The following is an 18,001-nucleotide window of genomic DNA, read 5'->3' on the forward strand; positions in this document are numbered from 1 at the left end:
TCTGAGACCCTTGGGAGAAATTAATCACATCCTACTAATGTTACTGAAAGACAGGGAAAGGAAAACTATATAGACAAACATATACTCAGGTTTTAAAATAGGGTACAATCAATAATTTTCTCTGAACTCATCTAACACTGTTCTATCCCTTATGTATTACCTTTTAATCACTCCATAGTGGCTTTCTTCCTCCTCAAACACCAAGCTTGTTTCTACCACAAAGCCTTAAGATTTGATGTGTCCCTTACCTTGTACCTCCTCCAAAAATCTTTGCATCCCTTCAAATCCCACCTCACAAGTTACTTCCTCCACTCCATGTAAAACAGAAGTCCCATTACTCTTCCCACCTGTGACTATCTATTCCATTACCCCACTTTTTCTTCACAAGCTATAAAATAACATGTAATTTTCTTACTTGCAAACTTACTGCCTTCTTCCATTAGTATTTAAGTGCCATGAGAACAGGGGTCTTATCTTGATTTCACTAGTGCTTCCCCAGAATTTAGAGCAAGTTTTTAATTACAAGTAACGCCAATCACCTAACCCATTTTTACTGCCATTAAAATGTTCAATTTGTAGAAATTCCCTAAGTATACTAATTAATTGTATATTAAATAGGATATAAATATATTAGTATATAATTATTTCTGTTCATCTCACTACCTGGTTTTGAAGCTTTTTCTCCTGTGCAAGTAACAGTTGTAGACTCTTTTGGTATTTTTTCACTTTTTTCCTCTGAGGATCTCCGAGGTAAAACTGGTTGTCCCATCTTACGAAGAGGAGCTAGCTGCCATTTTTTAATTTCATTATCTCTACAGTCTGATGAATTTCTGCCTTCACCAGACTCCTGGAAAAATAGTACGTTAGAACGAAAATAACTAAACAATCTTTGTTTTTTAAGACATACAAAAATAACTCGATTATTAGTAAAATGAGATTCACTCTTTCATTCGAAATTTATCTGCACCTATTTTGTGTAGAATACATTATAGTTTATAAAGGAGAAACAAAGGACATAAAGATCATGCTTTCAATACCATTAGTAGAAAGAAAATTAAAAACTAAGGTAGTAAGAATTCTCTTATTTAGCTCTGGATATGGAAAAAGGAGAAGGAAATTGTGAAGAAACAAGTGTCTACATTCTAAAACAAATGAAATTACGTTCACTTATATACTAGTAAGTGTATCAATTAAGTTCTCAGTGTGCCTATTGGCAATTTTAATTCCCATGAGGTAGAATAAACCATCAGAGTACCTGCTACTCTGGTTCTAATTATAATCCACAAAGAGTTACTAGTAAAACTGGAATTCTGAGACCCTTGGAAGAAATTAATCACATCCTACTAATGTTCCTGAAAGACAGGGAGAAGAACACTATACAGTCAGACATATACACAGGTTTTAAAATAGGGTACAATCAAAATAGTGCTTTTCTCTAGACTAAGAATCCTCTAATTTTTTTATTTGTCTAAAATTAGACAAATTTTTTATTTGCAAATAAAAAATTTTTTTATTTGCAACTAGACACTGAGAGCAGGAATATACTTCAATATTTATACACCTAAGGCAAGTAGTGCTATGCCACACAACAGAAACTCAATAAATAGTTCAACATAAAAATCTAGGGATAAGAAAAGCAGATTCCATAAACTAACATCAGACAAGTCCAAATAAGAGTCAACAGTTCTCTCATCAAAAAGGAAGCAGTGGGTTGGGCGCGGTGGCTCATGCCTGTAATCCCAGCACTTTGAGAGGCCGAGGCGGGCAGATCACAAGGTCAGGAGATCGAGACCATCCTGGCTAACATGTTGAAACTCTGTCTCTACTAAAAAATACAAAAAAAAATTAGTCGGGCGTGGTGGCAGACACCTGCAGTCCCAGCTTACTGGGGAGGTTGAGGCAGGAGAATGGCGTCAACCCGGGAGGTGGAGCTTGCAGCGAGCCGAAATTGCGCCACTGCACCCCAGCCTGGGCGACAGAGAGAGACTCCGTCTCAAAAAAAAAAAAAAAGGAGACAGTGATCATTTGTATGGTGCACGCATTTACAAAATCAGACTCACCTCAGATTCTTTTCTGATACAGACTGGATAAAGAGGTTCTCAAAATATTAAAACTGTTAATGTTTTATGATGTCTTATTTATTTATGAGACAGAGTTTCATTCTTTTGCCCAGGCTGGAATAAAGTGGCACAATCCCGGCTCACTGCAACCTCCGTCCCCCGGGTTCAAGCAATTCTCCTGCCTCAGCCTCCCAAGCAGCTGGAATTACAGGCATGCACCACCACGCTCGGCTAATTTTTGTATTTTCAGTAGAGACGGGGTTTCACCATGTTGGCCAGGCTGGTCTCAAACTCCTGGCCTCAGGCGATCCACCCACTTCGGCCTCCCAAAGTGCTAGGATTACAGGTGTGAGCCACCACACTCAGACTTTATGATGTCTCTTTAAGCAAGACAGAGACAACTCAGTTATGGCCAATACAATGAGCTATATTTCTTACTGTATTACATACATACATGGCCAAGAAGTTGTACATAAGAGGTGATTATTAATACTAGTTAATAACAGAAGTTTTCCAAATACATGCTATAAACTGTTCTCATTGTGGCTCTCAGATCCATATTATCAATTACTTTAAGGATCAAATCAACAAAATAACAACACGTTATCAGAAGGACAGCATCTGATTCTCAAAAAGTCTTGACAGAAAAAAAATATTAGATGCCACAAGAATGTGGCAAACTAGAACTTAATCCAGATTTGGCATACAAGGAGTGCCTGAAAGAAATGGATTTGTAAATAATAGGTAAGATACTGCAGAACACATCCTCATGCTCTTCAACCTAAATTAACTTCCATATCATGTTGTAGAGAAATTAGTTTTAATAAGGAGGCTTCAATTCAGGATGTAAATTTCAGCTCAAACTGATGAACTTTCTAACAATTAGATGCTTAAAAATGAAGATGTATCCCCTTGCAATGGATTTCAAACAGAAACTAGATCATCACTTCCTAGAAATGTTGTAGGGCATATTAATAAATCAAAATGGTTGGACTAAAAGATTTCCAAAGTTCCAACTATAAAATTCATGTTCTTTGTGTTTTGGATTATAATTGCCTAACCACATACATGTGTTGCCACTGTGTTTCCTCTCTAGCAGTATTCTATAAGAGTAACAAATTAATGATTAAAAAAGTGATAGGTAATAAAAAGGTAGACAATGAGGAAAGAAAATTTAATCAGATAAAATGATGTGTCCTTTACACATTTCTCCTATTAAAGCCTAAATATCTTGAAATTTCTATTTAGAAAATACTTTCGGAAGGTAGTCAAAAAATAATGTCAAATGTTCAAAGGGCTGGTAGATATTTATGGACTGAAAAGCTTTTCTAAAAAAACTTAGCAAGCACAATTTACACTTAACAGCCACAAGATCCACACACATCCTACAACAGAAAATTCAAGTACCAAACTAAGGGCTAGAAATGGCATAAAAGACGGTAAGAGATAAGGTCTGCATATGCTAAAAGTCACTATCTGGTTTCACCAAGACTGCCAAAAAATTTTAAATAAAAACCTATTCACTTTCATGGAACACTAAATTTGAAAATGTAAAAGAACATTAAAACTTCTACAGAGAAATTCCAAAATTACTGCAGTCAGTCCATACAAAAAGCTCTTAAATAAACAAAATAATGCATTAATGAAGAGCTCACCCGTTTTAAAATTTTGACCTTGTGCTTCACTGTATCATCTATATATTTGGTTCTATCATTTGCTGTGTGTTTTGATAATCCAAGCTTTTCACACTCCATTGTTTTATCTTCACTATGGAATTCAACTGTAGCTTGGTTTTCCAAAGTATCTGGATCTAATATTTCAGTCTTTTTGTCTTCTTCAGCACAACATTTTACACAGACATATTCTTTGTCTTCCTCGCCCATCTGTTGTGCTTGAGAAAGACTTAACCCAACACAATCACCATGAAACCAGTCATCACATCTCCCACAGCCAACCATAAACCTGGAAAACAGAACACCAAAAAACTTTTATCCCTTTTTTTAACAAGAAAATCTATGTCAAAAATGAGGCTAAATTAAATTTTCAATATTTGATTTCTGAAACTTTGCATGTTTTCCATCTCTATCCATTCCATAAGTTCAACATACAGCAAGTTTTCAAAGAAAATAATATTCCATTAAAATGATACCTTTAAGACCTCAAATATTTCTCCTCTGGTATGAATGGGAAAATGCTGGGGGAGGGAGGGGCAATAAACCATCAGGAAGAAAAGACAACTGGCCTTTGTCAGTCTTGAATACTATAAAGAATAACAAAGTATAGACTAACAATAAATTTCTCCACTGAGAAGGGTGATAAAATCTTGGTAATAATTTCATCACAGACAATCCATCAACATTACAGCTACCTACCCCACCACAGACGTGAAATCAGACATAAAATTGGGAAGAACTGTTTATCCAACGAATCGTTTTAAATAAAAAACTAACAATAGCAACAGAAACAGAACTCAAAAGCTAGCATGATGAAGCCTCTCAAACTGTTTATTAGTCATCTTACCCAGATAACCTCAAAATATCCTGGTTCATGGCGTCACGCTGATTCAGCTAAAGAATATTTTTCTGTACTTTTAAGTTCAAAGGACTTCCTTACTAATTACCATGTGTTTTAGATTTGTTTTTCCAAATAAAGATCACTATTCTATCTTAACATAAAAATATTAGTACTTGGGTTAGATTTAATTCCCAATTTTCTTATAAAAGTTTTCCCATCATTGTCTTTTAGCTAAATAATAACTTCACTAACCAATAGGACAAGTCCAGGGATGTGAGATGTATGACTCTAAAAAAGCTTCCATCTTCCCAGTTTAAAAGGAGTATCTATAACTACCTTTGAAAATAATGGCAAATGAGATACATACACAGTGATTTAATTTACGTGCTTTTTAACCCATTGTTAGGAAAGCTGCAATGCTCATTTCAGACATCCATCCTTAACTTTGCCCTTTTTTTCTTCAGGCTAGCAATTTATGACACAGATGAAAGACTTAGGATTTAGGTAAATACTTTAACAATCTAAAGACCGTGCTGCTGATTTTAATAGTGGCACCACCAACAGTGCCAAACTCCTTTCAAAAAGCTGTAGTCCAAGAGAGAGGATATTGAAAGTAACACACTGGGTGATATGGCCAACTCAAAATATACCAGAGGTACTGTTTTAATGTTAGAACTGTAAAAACTACAACAGTGAGTTCCAATCCTTAGTGTTTTTAAAGTCTTGCCAAATACCTCACTCCTCAATAACAGCACTTCCTTTTCTTCTTCCTCATGTGCTTATTGTGTATAAAACCACTACTATGCCTTGAGACTTGACTTCATCACATCTCTAATTTATCATTCTTTATCCTTGCTGGTAATGCCTGTGCTAGCTTTAGCAGGTTAAGTCCTCATCTCCCTAGGGATTAATTTGATTTGAAAAAAATAACACAGAATATTTGGGGTTGACAAGCAAGGAAATTTTCGAACAATGTAACATATGTTTGGAAGACAGAAGTAATTCCTACAGGTTTGAGATTTTTGATGGGCCCGTAACGATACAGATATTCTAGCAAAAGGGGAAAAACAGTTTGAAATGCAGGTGTTTAAAAGTTCTCCCACTTCAGGTTGCAAAGTTAAGATACTAAAGATGATTATTTGTAATGAGCATCGTAAATTTCCTAACAATGGGTTAACTGCTATTTCTTGAAAGCAACTGTCTAACATGAACGTTTCTGAAATGCTGAAGGAAAACTAGTAATTTCCCTTTACTTCCATAATTAAAGGTATATTAAGATTTCTTCAAAGCAAGTCTGGGATAGTTTCAGTGAGACAAGACTTAAAAACCTACAGTACAAATCATGCTATTGTCCCAAATCCAAACCTAAAGGTCAAAATATAAAGCACATATCAAGGAATTTTCACATTTTTATTTGACAACCAGGCAAGAGTGGTTTGATGATCGTGAAATTTATCAAGCAACTATTTCAATGAGCCTCATTTCAAGTTTACTTTGGAAATGTCTCATTCAAACTTGAGAGGCTATGAAAAGCAAAACTCTAGTGCCATCTACAGATATATCTTAATAGTTTATATTACAGTTTAAAAAATGCAGTTATATAAAATTTTCTGAGAAACCAAGAAAAAAATGGCATCAACAGAAACAATTTCCACGTCCTAGAGATAAATTCACTTGAAAATGAAATTGATAACCAAAAATGTCCTATATGGATCACTTTAAGGTCTAAAACATGAAAGTACTAAGAACATTTTAAACCACATTTAAAAAAACAGAAAAGATGGCCTATCACATAAAGAGAATATATTTTCTTTCCTTTTCATGCTGTTGCTCTACTTTAAAAACATGGGAATGTGGGGAGTATGGAGTAAGGGAGAGAGTAGCTAGAGTGGTTGTAACTAACAATTACTCTACCACTTTCTTCTGCCCCGTCCTTAAATTTCTAATTACCAAGAGGAAAGAAGGAAAAGGCTACACCCTAGATGTTAAATCTTTTACTATAAAATCAGTGTTGTGTGGAGTTTAGCTGTGGATCAATTAACTAGACCAAGTCAGTATGAATCATTTAATTGGAAGAGTTATAAGCAATATTTATGCTGTCTTTTCCTACTGTCACATGTTCACATACAATAAACTAAAAAAACTAAACTAGACCTACTAAAAAGAATTAAAAACTATTATCTTTTTGGCATGAGCAAAATTTTCAAGTTTCTTCAAAGTTAAACTACAGAGATAGCATCGAGAACTCCTCCCTTAACAAATTCATCATAAATTCACTAACATCGTAGGCATTTCAAGATGGGCCTCCAGTTCTGGTGTTCCCTTTTAAGTAACAGACTAGACCATGTTACTGTGTGTGTGTGAGAGACAGAGACTGACTCACTCTTCTAAGATGAAAAAATTCTATTTCACATAAACATTAAATCATTTTTGTTACTAACAATCTGCAGAGAAAAGCAGAATTATTTGTTCTAGAAGTTTCTTCTCAGCAGTTTTCTTGTTTGAAAGCTATAAATCCATTTTCTGTTTGTTTTTTAAATATTACCTGATATACTAGTCTTCTACAATTGGGGCCAAGGAAGTGTAATGCAAACTAAAAACTCAACCATCTTCTGGAGAAGTAGAAAAATAGAAACCACAAGGTAAATAATATGAAAAAACTAAGACTTCCTCCTTACAAAATGCCAACTGACTTACGTTTAAAAGAAGTTCAAAAATTGTATTAATTTAAAAATTAGAGGATTAAATAATCTGGTCTTTAAAATCATATATCTTTGGTGTAAGTTTGAATCATAAAAATAAATGGAAGCAACAAAAACCTAGCATGATATGTTGCCTCTTTAAGGATCTACTGTCTTTAGGATATGTATAGAAGTTGCTTATGATTAATATCACATCTAGCCATGACACAGCTATATTACAAAATATAATTTCCAACTGGGAGCACACACAAGGAAGCTAACTTCAACTGTAATATGTAAAAAAAAATGATAACGCATTAATATAGTCTTCACAGAAGCAAAGCTGTTTCAAGTGATAGAAAATGTGTCATATTAACAAACAGCTTTCAATGTATCTAGTGCATGAAATCAAAGAGAAGGATCAAAATTATTTCCAAATATGCCCTTTCTAATAAATTTATATTCTTACACAAGGATTAAAATAGGAAAATTACAAGCTGCATGACAGGTGCATTTTTTGAGGTAAACAAAATGTATACAAGCACAATGTATAAAAGTAGTAGGATCACAGTAGTAGTGAAGGCTAGTTAATACGTAAAAACAACAATCAGCTGGGCACCATGGCTTGTGCCTGTAATCCCAGCACTTTGGGAGGCTGAGGTGGGCAGATTACCCGAGGCCAGGAGTTCAAGACCAGCATGGTCAACATGTAGAGAAACCCCATCTCTACAAATATACGAAATAAGCCGGGCATGGTGGCGCTTGCCTGTAATCCCAGCTACTTGGGAGGCTGAGGCAGGAGAATCGCTTGAACTCAGGAGGTGGAGTTTGCAGTCAGCCAAGATCACGCCACTGCACTCCAGCCTGGGCAACAGTGAGACTTCGTCTCAAAAAAAAAAAAAAAAAAAAAAAGAAAAAAACAATTATACAGGCTTTTTTTTATTCACAAAATTGAAGTAATCAAAAATGCTGCTTTCAAAATTGTTTCCAATGTTAACATATATTATTCACATCAATTACAGAGTGTAAACCCAAAATCTCTATGCACCTAACATTCTAAGTCATTCTACAGACTGAAGCAAAAACACTCTAGATTCTATACAGTAGATCCAAAAGGTGGCAGCAGGTAAACAACAACAACAAAGGGACTAACACCTACTCTTCAATTTAGGAAAATGATTAAACGTTGGTGAAGCAAGAGTCATCATTAAAAAGCCTGGGTGAACTCCTGAAGGCTGGACTGGAAGTTTATCTACAAGGTTAGTAAGTTACATTATAACTTACTAACATGGCTTCCAACTCTATGCCAAAGTTTCACTTTGGAAATTCATTTACTTAAGGAACCTATTCCATCTCTCTGCCCACGTGACAGTATGATAATTTTTTAAATATTCTGGCAGAAAGAAAAAGGCTAGTTTAAAGGAGCACTTAAAAGTACCACCTAACTCTTCATTCGTCGCCTGAAAACAGCAGGCCCACTTCAGAACATTTGAGTAAGGTGTTTATTTATTTATGGAAACAGAGTCTCACACTTTGTCACCAGCTGGAGTGCAGTGGCTCGATCTCGGCTCACTGCAACCTCCATTTCTCAGGTTCAAGTGGTTTCATGCCTCAGTCTCCCACGTAGCTGGGATTACAGGCATGCAATAGCATGCCCAGCTAACTTTCGTATTTTTAGTAGATACGGGGTTTCACCATGTTGGCCAGGCTGGTCTCAAACTCCTGACCTCAAGTGATCTGCCTACCGCCCACCTCAGCCTCCCAAAGTGCTGGATTACAGGCGTGCACCACTGCGCCCGGCCAAGTAAGGTGTTTTAAAGAAAAAAACATATAATTAAGAGCATGTAAGTGACAGTGAATGTAGCACTGTATTCAAACAAGTGACAGCTTTTAAAAACTGGAATATACTGTTATAAACTAACCCTTGACGCTAAAAACAGACCATGGGCTGGATCACAAATGAAGAAATACTTTGCCATAAAACCTACACAATGGCCCCAACATCTCCTTTCCAAACTCCCCAATCACCCTATCACCACCAAAATAGTAACACACTTTACTAAATTGTCCCTCCCTAAAGAGTTTCATTTTTATGTACTAAGATAGTGCTGGGAAAAATCACTCTAACAGTTTCATGAATAAGGATAGTAAGAAAATAATATACAAATTATAATGTAATTTTATCATATCAGCATTGAAAGAAGTTCCAACAGCAATATGAACACTTGAACAGAATCATCTTGTAGCTGCAAACTCCACTTCATCTCTTGCTTTCCTTTTCTTAAAAAGCTAACACGCCGGGCGCAGTGGCTCAAGCCTGTAATCCCAGCACTTTGGGAGGCCGAGACGGACGGATCACGAGGTCAGGAGATCGAGACCATCCTGGCTAACCTGGTGAAACCCCGTCTCTACTAAAAATACAAAAAACTAGCCGGGCGAGGTGGCGGGCGCCTGTAGTCCCAGCTACTTGGTAGGCTGAGGCAGGAGAATGGCGTGAACCCGGGAGGCGGAGCTTGCAGTGAGCTGAGATCCGGCCACTGCACTCCAGCCCGGGCGACAGAGCGAGACTCCGTCTCAAAAAAAAAAAAAAAAAAGCTAACAAAAAACACATTGGGGATTGAGGGGCGCAGTGTCATAAAACTACAAATCACTGAATACTAGAAAGAATGATGAAAATCAGTGCTAAAATCATCTCTAAAATTTTAAGAGATTAGAATTTACAAAAAAATTATTTAAAACATTCAAAAAAAGAAATGCATGTTTTCACTCTACTCCATGTTGACCTGGGTAATCTAACAATTGTTTAGCTATCAAATTTCACTGCAAGATAAAGTTTGATAGTTATGAAATGATAGTGTTAGGTCTTTAATGTGTTTCATTTTAAGAAAAAAAAAACTTCAAAAGAAAAATAAAATTTCCATTATGACTTTCATACTTTATTACTATTTCTTCTCACACCAAATAAAATAATATATAACTTAGACCCAAAGCAGTGTAACAATTTTCTAATTACCAGGAAGCATTTGGCTTTTTTGCAGATGCAGTGGCTAAATTACACTGTTTAACCTGTGACAATAACAAAATATTTCCACGTATGTCAGCTGTTGGCCAGACTATGTTTTTTTAAATGTTCTAGGATGATACATTTGTAAATTCAGTAGATCCATCTATCATTTATCCAAGACTGATGAAGTTTTTTGTTTTTGCACAGGTCTGTGTATCAAATAATGTCTTTAAAACAATTCTCACATTAATCCCACCCCCCCAAAAAACAATTTCTCTTCAATGTACACATCACTCATACACACATACACACACACCTGTTGCCATGGGGTTTTTTGCAAAACCCACACTGCTTGCTGGGAGTCCACATATATTTGCTTTCAAATGAGGAGCTATGATCAGAGCCTTCTCTTTTTATGGTAGCTATGTTATCTGGAATGAACAATGGTGGCTCATCTAAAGAAAAACTTCTGCTGCTTCTTCTTTGGCGGGGTTGTAGGTTCTTCTCAGGTTTTTTCAGTTTCAGTTTATCCTCTTCCTTAAAATGTTCAATGCCTGGGTGTTCAAGCTCTTCCTTCACGTGACTATTGGTTTTCATTGCTAGGGCCTGTTGCTGAGGCTTATGAAACTGTTTCTGGCTGGAATGTGATACATGTCCAGTTTGTGCAGGATGATGAGGTTCTTTCAAGCAACCAGGATGAGCATGTGACTTATCACTCAAAGAATGAGTTAAGGGCTTGAAAATTTGTACTACAGTTTGGTCCTGTAATGTTTTTTTCAATACAGAATGAGCTTGGTTTTTCACAGATTTAACCCCAGAATTGCAACTCTGAATCTTTGGCTCCTTATCAATTTGTTTTTTTCTGACTTTGACTGGCCTATGAAAATTTTGCTGAGATTCTGGTTCATCAGTATTTCGTTTCACACTTTTGACATTAACTTTAGTTTTGCTATGCATTACTTCATACTTTGCTGCAACAATTTTCTTCGGAGTATCTGTGGTCATGTTTTGCTTAGAATGAATTACAGGTTTTGGATGTTTGGATTTTACACTTTTTGACTCTAAGTAAGAAACGCTACTTGACTGGCTGTTTTTGTCATCCTGAAGGTTTGCTGTTTCATGTGACTCTATTTTAGTACTTTCTATAGCATTCAACTGTTTTGAATTTTGGTCAGGCACATCACAAATAGCATTTTCCAAAATATTACTTTCTGGTTCAAAAGTACTAGTATCAACCACCTCTAAGTTTGATTTATTAAACTCAGGGTTCTCCAACTGTCTATTAGACTTTGCATCTTCACAATAACCCAATGGTTCAATTTTATCTCTTTCAAAGGTGTTCTCAGTTTTATCAGCAATATCCATGGTATCCCTCAATTTCAAATTACACTCAGTCACTTCATCCACACAACTAGGCAAACCTACAAGGCTATTTTCTGTCTTATTTGGATTTGTACAAGCAGCATCACCAGAACTATCAGAAGATCCAGGGTCTTCAAGAATATGGTCATCTTCATGGGATAATTTTACTGTCTGCTTTGATTCTTGTTCAACTTTTCTTGTTGCTATCATTTCTTCAACAACAGTCTCATCTGTTTTACCTGAAATGGAATCATTCTGTTCATGTTCTTCTGTATCTGAAAACTTAAACAATGGGCTACCAACAGGCTTGGCTTTACATTCCAGCAGAGCTTCATTTTTCTTTTCTCCAATAGTAACACAAGTCTCTGAAAGAAGTGAACAGGTTAATTCATGAGATGGTACATCTGCTTCTCCCTGATTATTACACTTATGCTTAGAATCTAATCCATCTTCATCCTTCATTTCAAGACAAGATGACACTGAAGAATGACTTGAAGACACTGATACTTCAGGTACCACTTCAATCTGTCCACTATTTCGGCTGCTCCTTCTATTCTCCTTATGGTACTCAGGTTTCAGTGGCGTACAAACTTCTTCTTTAACCTGACTCCTTTCTGGCTGTTTCACTCCTGCTTTAGGGGTAGATACAGTCTTCCCAGATGGTTTTTTTGTGTTACTTAATGGTGCTGCATTTGAACGCTTGGCAATAGTGCTCTGCCGCAAACTTCTTACTTGTTCTATCACAGGGGAAAAAAATAAATAAAAATACTTAGCTATTTTGTCATGTGTTTTTATTTCAGTACAATTTAGAATATATCACTTCTTTATCCTGAGCTATAATTTTCTCAACAAAAATGTATTGAACAGTACTCATAATGGTGATATTATATATATACATATATGTAATTTAACAAATGTCATATTTTATATTTATCAAACTTCTCTGAATTCTAGCAGGGGGAAAAGCCCCTAAAAAATTCAGACTAATATTATACCTTATTAAAAGAAATGTTTTCATCAAATCTCTTTTCCATAGAAAGTAACCTAGGGTGAAGTAAGTAAAATGAGCTTCCTTTACCATTCATGCCCATATTAAAGCAAGACCATCATGCATTGTTAAACATTAAATATTTCTAAATATATAAAACCAAATAAATTCCAGTGCTAATGAAATCTGAACTAAAAACCTCCTATCACAAAACAGGATCTGTGCGAGTTTCAAAATACAGCCTCAAACAGATTCTAATTCCTTTATCAATCTGCTTCCCTTCGGTCACCATTTTAGCATTAAAGCTATTCCTAAGAAATGACATCTACACAGAGTACCACACACAGTTCATCAAAAAAGAAACACAATTTAAAAGATTTAAACCAAGAAAATATATCGTAAGTATGAAAATAATGTAAAAGCTTCCCACACAATGCTCCTATTAGTCTATTAAATGACAGAGTCTCCTTTCCCTATTCTGATACATCCCCTTCTATCAGGAGAAAGGAGAAACATGAAGATAGCTAAAAAGAAATAATTCACTAAGTACAAAAACAACCCACAAACTGAATTTGTCATTTATCACTGAACTGTGAGAATCTTTAAAAAGGTAAATGTCCAGGGCTGCTTGTAGTTCTGATCTAATATTAATAGCACACTTTCATTCTCAAAAGTATGCCTAATTTGAACAATAAATTATATAGTCACCCTAATCTTACAGACCCTTTCTAATTCCCATAGGACTCAACAAAGTATCTGAGTATTAGGTTAAGTACTTAACAATGTTTAAAAATTACTTGGTGGATTATGAACTATTTATCACATGTTCAGTTACATAATTTTTTTAAATAACTAAAATTTTAATAAAGCTTTGTTTCAATATTTAGGTGATTTTTAAAGCTTTAAAGACAGATTATAGTAATTTACAGCTCTACTTTATTCATCCTTGAAATGAAACAAATGAAAGATTTTAACACTCATTACACATTAATAAATAAAGATCTTTTAACACCCAAGCGGTTGCTAAAAATGACAAAAGAATAGTATATTCAACTGTGAAGGATATTCAGATAAAAAAAAGGTTTTCCAATAGTAAGCAAATTATTAAGCAAAGGCTAAAGTCACTTTTTCTCCTCTAAATATTACCTTCCTTAGTTTGAAGCCTGATTCTATAGGCAAAAAAAAATTTATTTTCCTAAAATGTTTATTCTATTCTTTTCATTTCTCAAAGTCACAAGTATATACCAAATAACTAATTTTGAAAATGTATTAAAAACACAGATCAAAGAAAAGATGATGAAATAAATACATGCATCTAAATTTATTCATTTCTCAAAAACCTACTGAGGCTGTAACAGCAGGATCTTTTTTAAAAAATCCAAAAGGCAAGGAAGAATAAGAGAGGAAAAACCAGCAGCAAATTTTGGAAACTAAACAAGAGATGATTACCAAGTAACTCATATAAGATACCCAAAAGTAATAAACACTAGGCTGGCAGTGTTGGCAAAAACTAACATCATTAACACCTCAAAAACCTTAAGACTTGGTGGTCCCAGATGATTCTAAAGTGGGAATGAAGACAGATGTTTAATACTTAGAAGGGTTGAAAGCTCTTTAAAAGCAGCAGTTAGATTTCTAGATCCCTCTTTCCCCTACTCCATTTGTTGGGCAACTGCCCTTCCCTGGTCCTGAGCCAAACCTCGTAGCTTATTCTCTGGAGATAGTAAAGCAAGGTTTCTAGGCTGAAGAACATGAGGCACAGTAGAGACTGGCTGTAAAGTACACTGAAATTTGTAAGATTAAGTGAATCTGTATACACTGAAAGCTGAGAAACCCCAGTCAGTGTCCCTTACGGGTTTCCATAATATGCTAGCAATCTAATAAGTTACGGAAAATAACCTAAATTCTGATATGAAGGGTTCTGCCAAATAACAGTACAGCCAGATTGTTATACACTGACGCTCATAGCTGGTAAAACCCAATCTCCACACTTAGAAGTTTTATAATTTTAGTTCCCTACCCTTAAACATGAGCAATAATCAAGGGTCAGACATTTCAGGAAAGCATCTAGGAAAGAAAGAGGCCAAAACCTTTTTAAAAATTTGTTTACAATAATGCAACATGGAGAATTCAGAAGCTATGAAAGGAGACAAAAACTATTTAAAACGCCATTAGTATACTGCTTAATAAAGACAAAAGAAGATACTATATCCATGAAACATGAATAGAACACTACAGAAAGGACCATTCTCAAAACAACAAAGGGAACATTTAAGACTCAAAAGTACAAAACTTGACTGAAAAGTTGGAGGATAAATACGAAAAAATTTAAGCACGTAAAAGAAAAATTACAAAGAGGTGGGAAGCAGGCAAAATAAAGAAAACAGAGGGACCAGTACCTGTTATGTAAAAAATAATAAAGTTTACAGACCAAGAACAAAATAAAGAGAGGAATTAACAATAAAATAATTTGAAAAATTTTCCCAGAATTGAACGATAACATTTTTCGGACTAAGAGGATCTACTGAGTGTCTTGAGCTCCACACACAAAATACACCAAAACCAATACACATCATCATGAAATATCAAAACGCCAAAGCTGAAGAGAAAGATTCCCAAACTTCCAGAAGAAATCAGGTAACATACACTCCTACACACACATACACACACACACACACACCCCCATCAAAATAAACTTCTCAACAACCCTGAAGTTAGAAAAAAATGGAGCAACACCTTCAGAATTTCTGAAGGAAAATGATTTCCAACCTTGAATTTTAAGTCCAACCAGACCATGATTCCAGTATGAGACCAGACTAAATACAAGGTAAACATACAAGGTTTAAAAAGTGTATCTCACGGCTCCTTTTTCTCACAAAACTACTGAAAGAGGTACATCACCAAAATAAAAAAGTTGAATCCAAAAAGAGGAAACAGGAACTATAACAAAAGCACAAAGCACAGACTTTCAGAAAAATGGTTAAGGGAGATCCCTGAACAGTTTTGCATCAGGCTCATAGGACTAACAAGAGTCTGTCTACATAAGAGGGAATCAGAAGGCTCCAAGAGGTATTTTCAATAAAATGGATATGACAGAATACCTGAAATACACAAATATCTTTAAGGTATTTGTGTATTTAGTCAACTGGTAGAGCAGTTTTAGTGTAACTGCCAGTATGTACACACTAAACAACTGAGAAACTAAAACAAATCAGAAAAACAAGTTATACAAGAAAAGTAACTGTAGTTTCTTAAATGGATCATCTCTAACAGCATATTACTCATAGTAACATAATTACCATCGATCTAACAAAATTATATAGTGGAAAAATGGAAAAGATGTTCTTTTTTGTGATGAGAACAAGTAGCAGGAAGAAAATCATCCAGAGTGGAAAGTCAATAGATGGATGAATAATAAATCAGAATAATCAAAAAACAGCAACATATGCATGTTACCTAGAGATATAAAGGTAAATACCGAAAACAACAGCAACAAAAAAAAATTAAACCGATGGGCGGAGCAAGATGGCCGAATAGGAACAGCTCCAGTCTCCAGCTCCCAGCGCGAGCAACACAGAAGACAGGTGATTTCTGCATTTTCAACTGAGGTACTGGGTTCATCTCACTAGGGAGTGCCCAACAATCGGTGCTGGTCAGCTGTTGCAGCCCCACCAGCTAGAGCCAAAGCAAGGAAGCGCAAGGGGGAAGGGAATCCCTTTTCCTAGCCAGGGGAACTGAGAGACATAACACCTGGAAAATCGGGTAACTCCCACACCAATACTGCGCTTTAAGCAAACGGGTACACCAGGAGATTATATCCCAAACCTGGCTGGGAGGGTCCCACGCCCACGGAGCCTTCCTCATTGCTAGCACAGCAGTCTGCGATCTACCGGCAAGGCAGCAGCGAGGCTGGGGGAGGGGCGCCCACCATTGCTGAGGCTTAAGTAGGTAAACAAAGCCCTGGGAAGATCAAACTGGGTGGCACTCACAGCAGCTCAAGGAGGCCTGCCATTCTCTGTAGACTCCACCTCTGGGGACAGCGCACAGCTAAACAACAACAACAACAACAACAAAAAGCAGCAGAAACCTCTGCAGATGCAAACGACTCTGTCTGACAGCTTTGAAGAGAGCAGTGGATCTCCCAACACAGAGGTTGAGATCTGAGAACAGACAGACTGCTCAAGTGGGTCCCTGACCCCTGAGTAACCTAACTGGGAGACATCCTCCACTAGGGGCAGACCGACACCCCACACCTCACAGGGTAGAGTACACCCCTGAGAGGAAGCTTCCAAAGCAAGAATCAGACACGTACACTCGCTATTCAGCAGTATTCTATCTTCTGCAGCCTCTACTGCTGACACCCACGCAAACAGGGTCTGGAGTGGACCCCAAGCAATCTCCAACAGACCTACAGCTGAGGGTCCTGACTGTTAGAAGGAAAACTAACAAACAGGAAGGACACTCACACCAAAACCCCATCACTACGTCACCATCATCAAAAACCAGAGGCAGATAAAACCACAAAGATGGGGAAAAAGCAGGGCAGAAAAGCTGGAAATTCAAAAAATTAGAGAGCATCTCCCCCTCCAAAGGAACGCAGCTCATCGCCAGCAACGGATCAAAGCTGGATGGAGAATGACTTTGACGAGATGAGAGAAGAAGGCTTCAGTCCATCAAATTTCTCAGAGCTAAAGGAGGAATTACGTACCCAGCGCAAAGAAACTAAAAATCTTGAAAAATGAGTGGAAGAATTGATAACTAGAATAATTAATGCAGAGAAGGCCATAAACGAACGGACAGAGATGAAAACCATGACACAAGAAATACATGACAAATGCACAAGCTTCAGTAACCGACTCCATCAACTGAGAGTATCAGCGACTGAGGATCAAATGAATGAAATGAAGCGAGAAGAGAAATCTAAAGAAAAAACAAGAAAAAGAAATGAATAAAACCTGCAAGAAGTATGGGATTATATAAAAAGACCAAATCTACGTCTGATTGGGGTGCCTGAAAGTGAGGGGGAAAATGGAACCAAGCTGGAAAACACTCTTCAGGATATCATCCAGGAGAACTTCCCCAACCTAGCAGGGGAAGGCCAACATTCAAATTCAGGAAACACAGAGAACGCGACAAAGATACTCCTCGAGAAGAGCAACTCCAAGACACATAATTGCCAGATTCACCAAAGTTGAAATGAGGGAAAAATCTTAAGGGCAGCCAGAGAGAAAGGTCGGATTACCCACAAAGGGAAGCCCATCAGACTAACAGCAGATCTCTCGGCAGAAACTCTACAAGCCAGAAGAGACTGGGGGCCAATATTCAACATTCTTAAAGAAAAGAATTTTCAACCCAGAATTTCATATCCAGCCAAACTAAGTTTCATAAGTGA

The 18,001-nt window shown here is 36.5% G+C and overlaps 1 protein-coding gene across 2 annotated transcripts in view; it reads right to left on the minus strand.

Moving 5' to 3' along the window:
- Positions 1–18,001, minus strand: part of PHF3 (PHD finger protein 3) — an 85,678-nt gene that overhangs the window by 19,455 nt on the left and 48,222 nt on the right. For both annotated transcript variants that reach the window (XM_011993060.1, XM_011993061.1), the window contains exons 4-6: positions 10,576–12,358; positions 3,716–4,022; positions 664–847 (exon numbers count right to left, since the gene is read on the minus strand). In XM_011993060.1, the coding sequence (XP_011848450.1) occupies positions 664–847; positions 3,716–4,022; positions 10,576–12,358 (2,274 nt within the window). The remainder of the gene's footprint in view (positions 1–663; positions 848–3,715; positions 4,023–10,575; positions 12,359–18,001) is intronic.

The sequence above is a fragment of the Mandrillus leucophaeus genome, unplaced genomic scaffold, assembly GCF_000951045.1.
Source record: "Mandrillus leucophaeus isolate KB7577 unplaced genomic scaffold, Mleu.le_1.0 Scaffold424, whole genome shotgun sequence".
In the NCBI taxonomy this organism is placed as follows: domain Eukaryota; kingdom Metazoa; phylum Chordata; class Mammalia; order Primates; family Cercopithecidae; genus Mandrillus; species Mandrillus leucophaeus.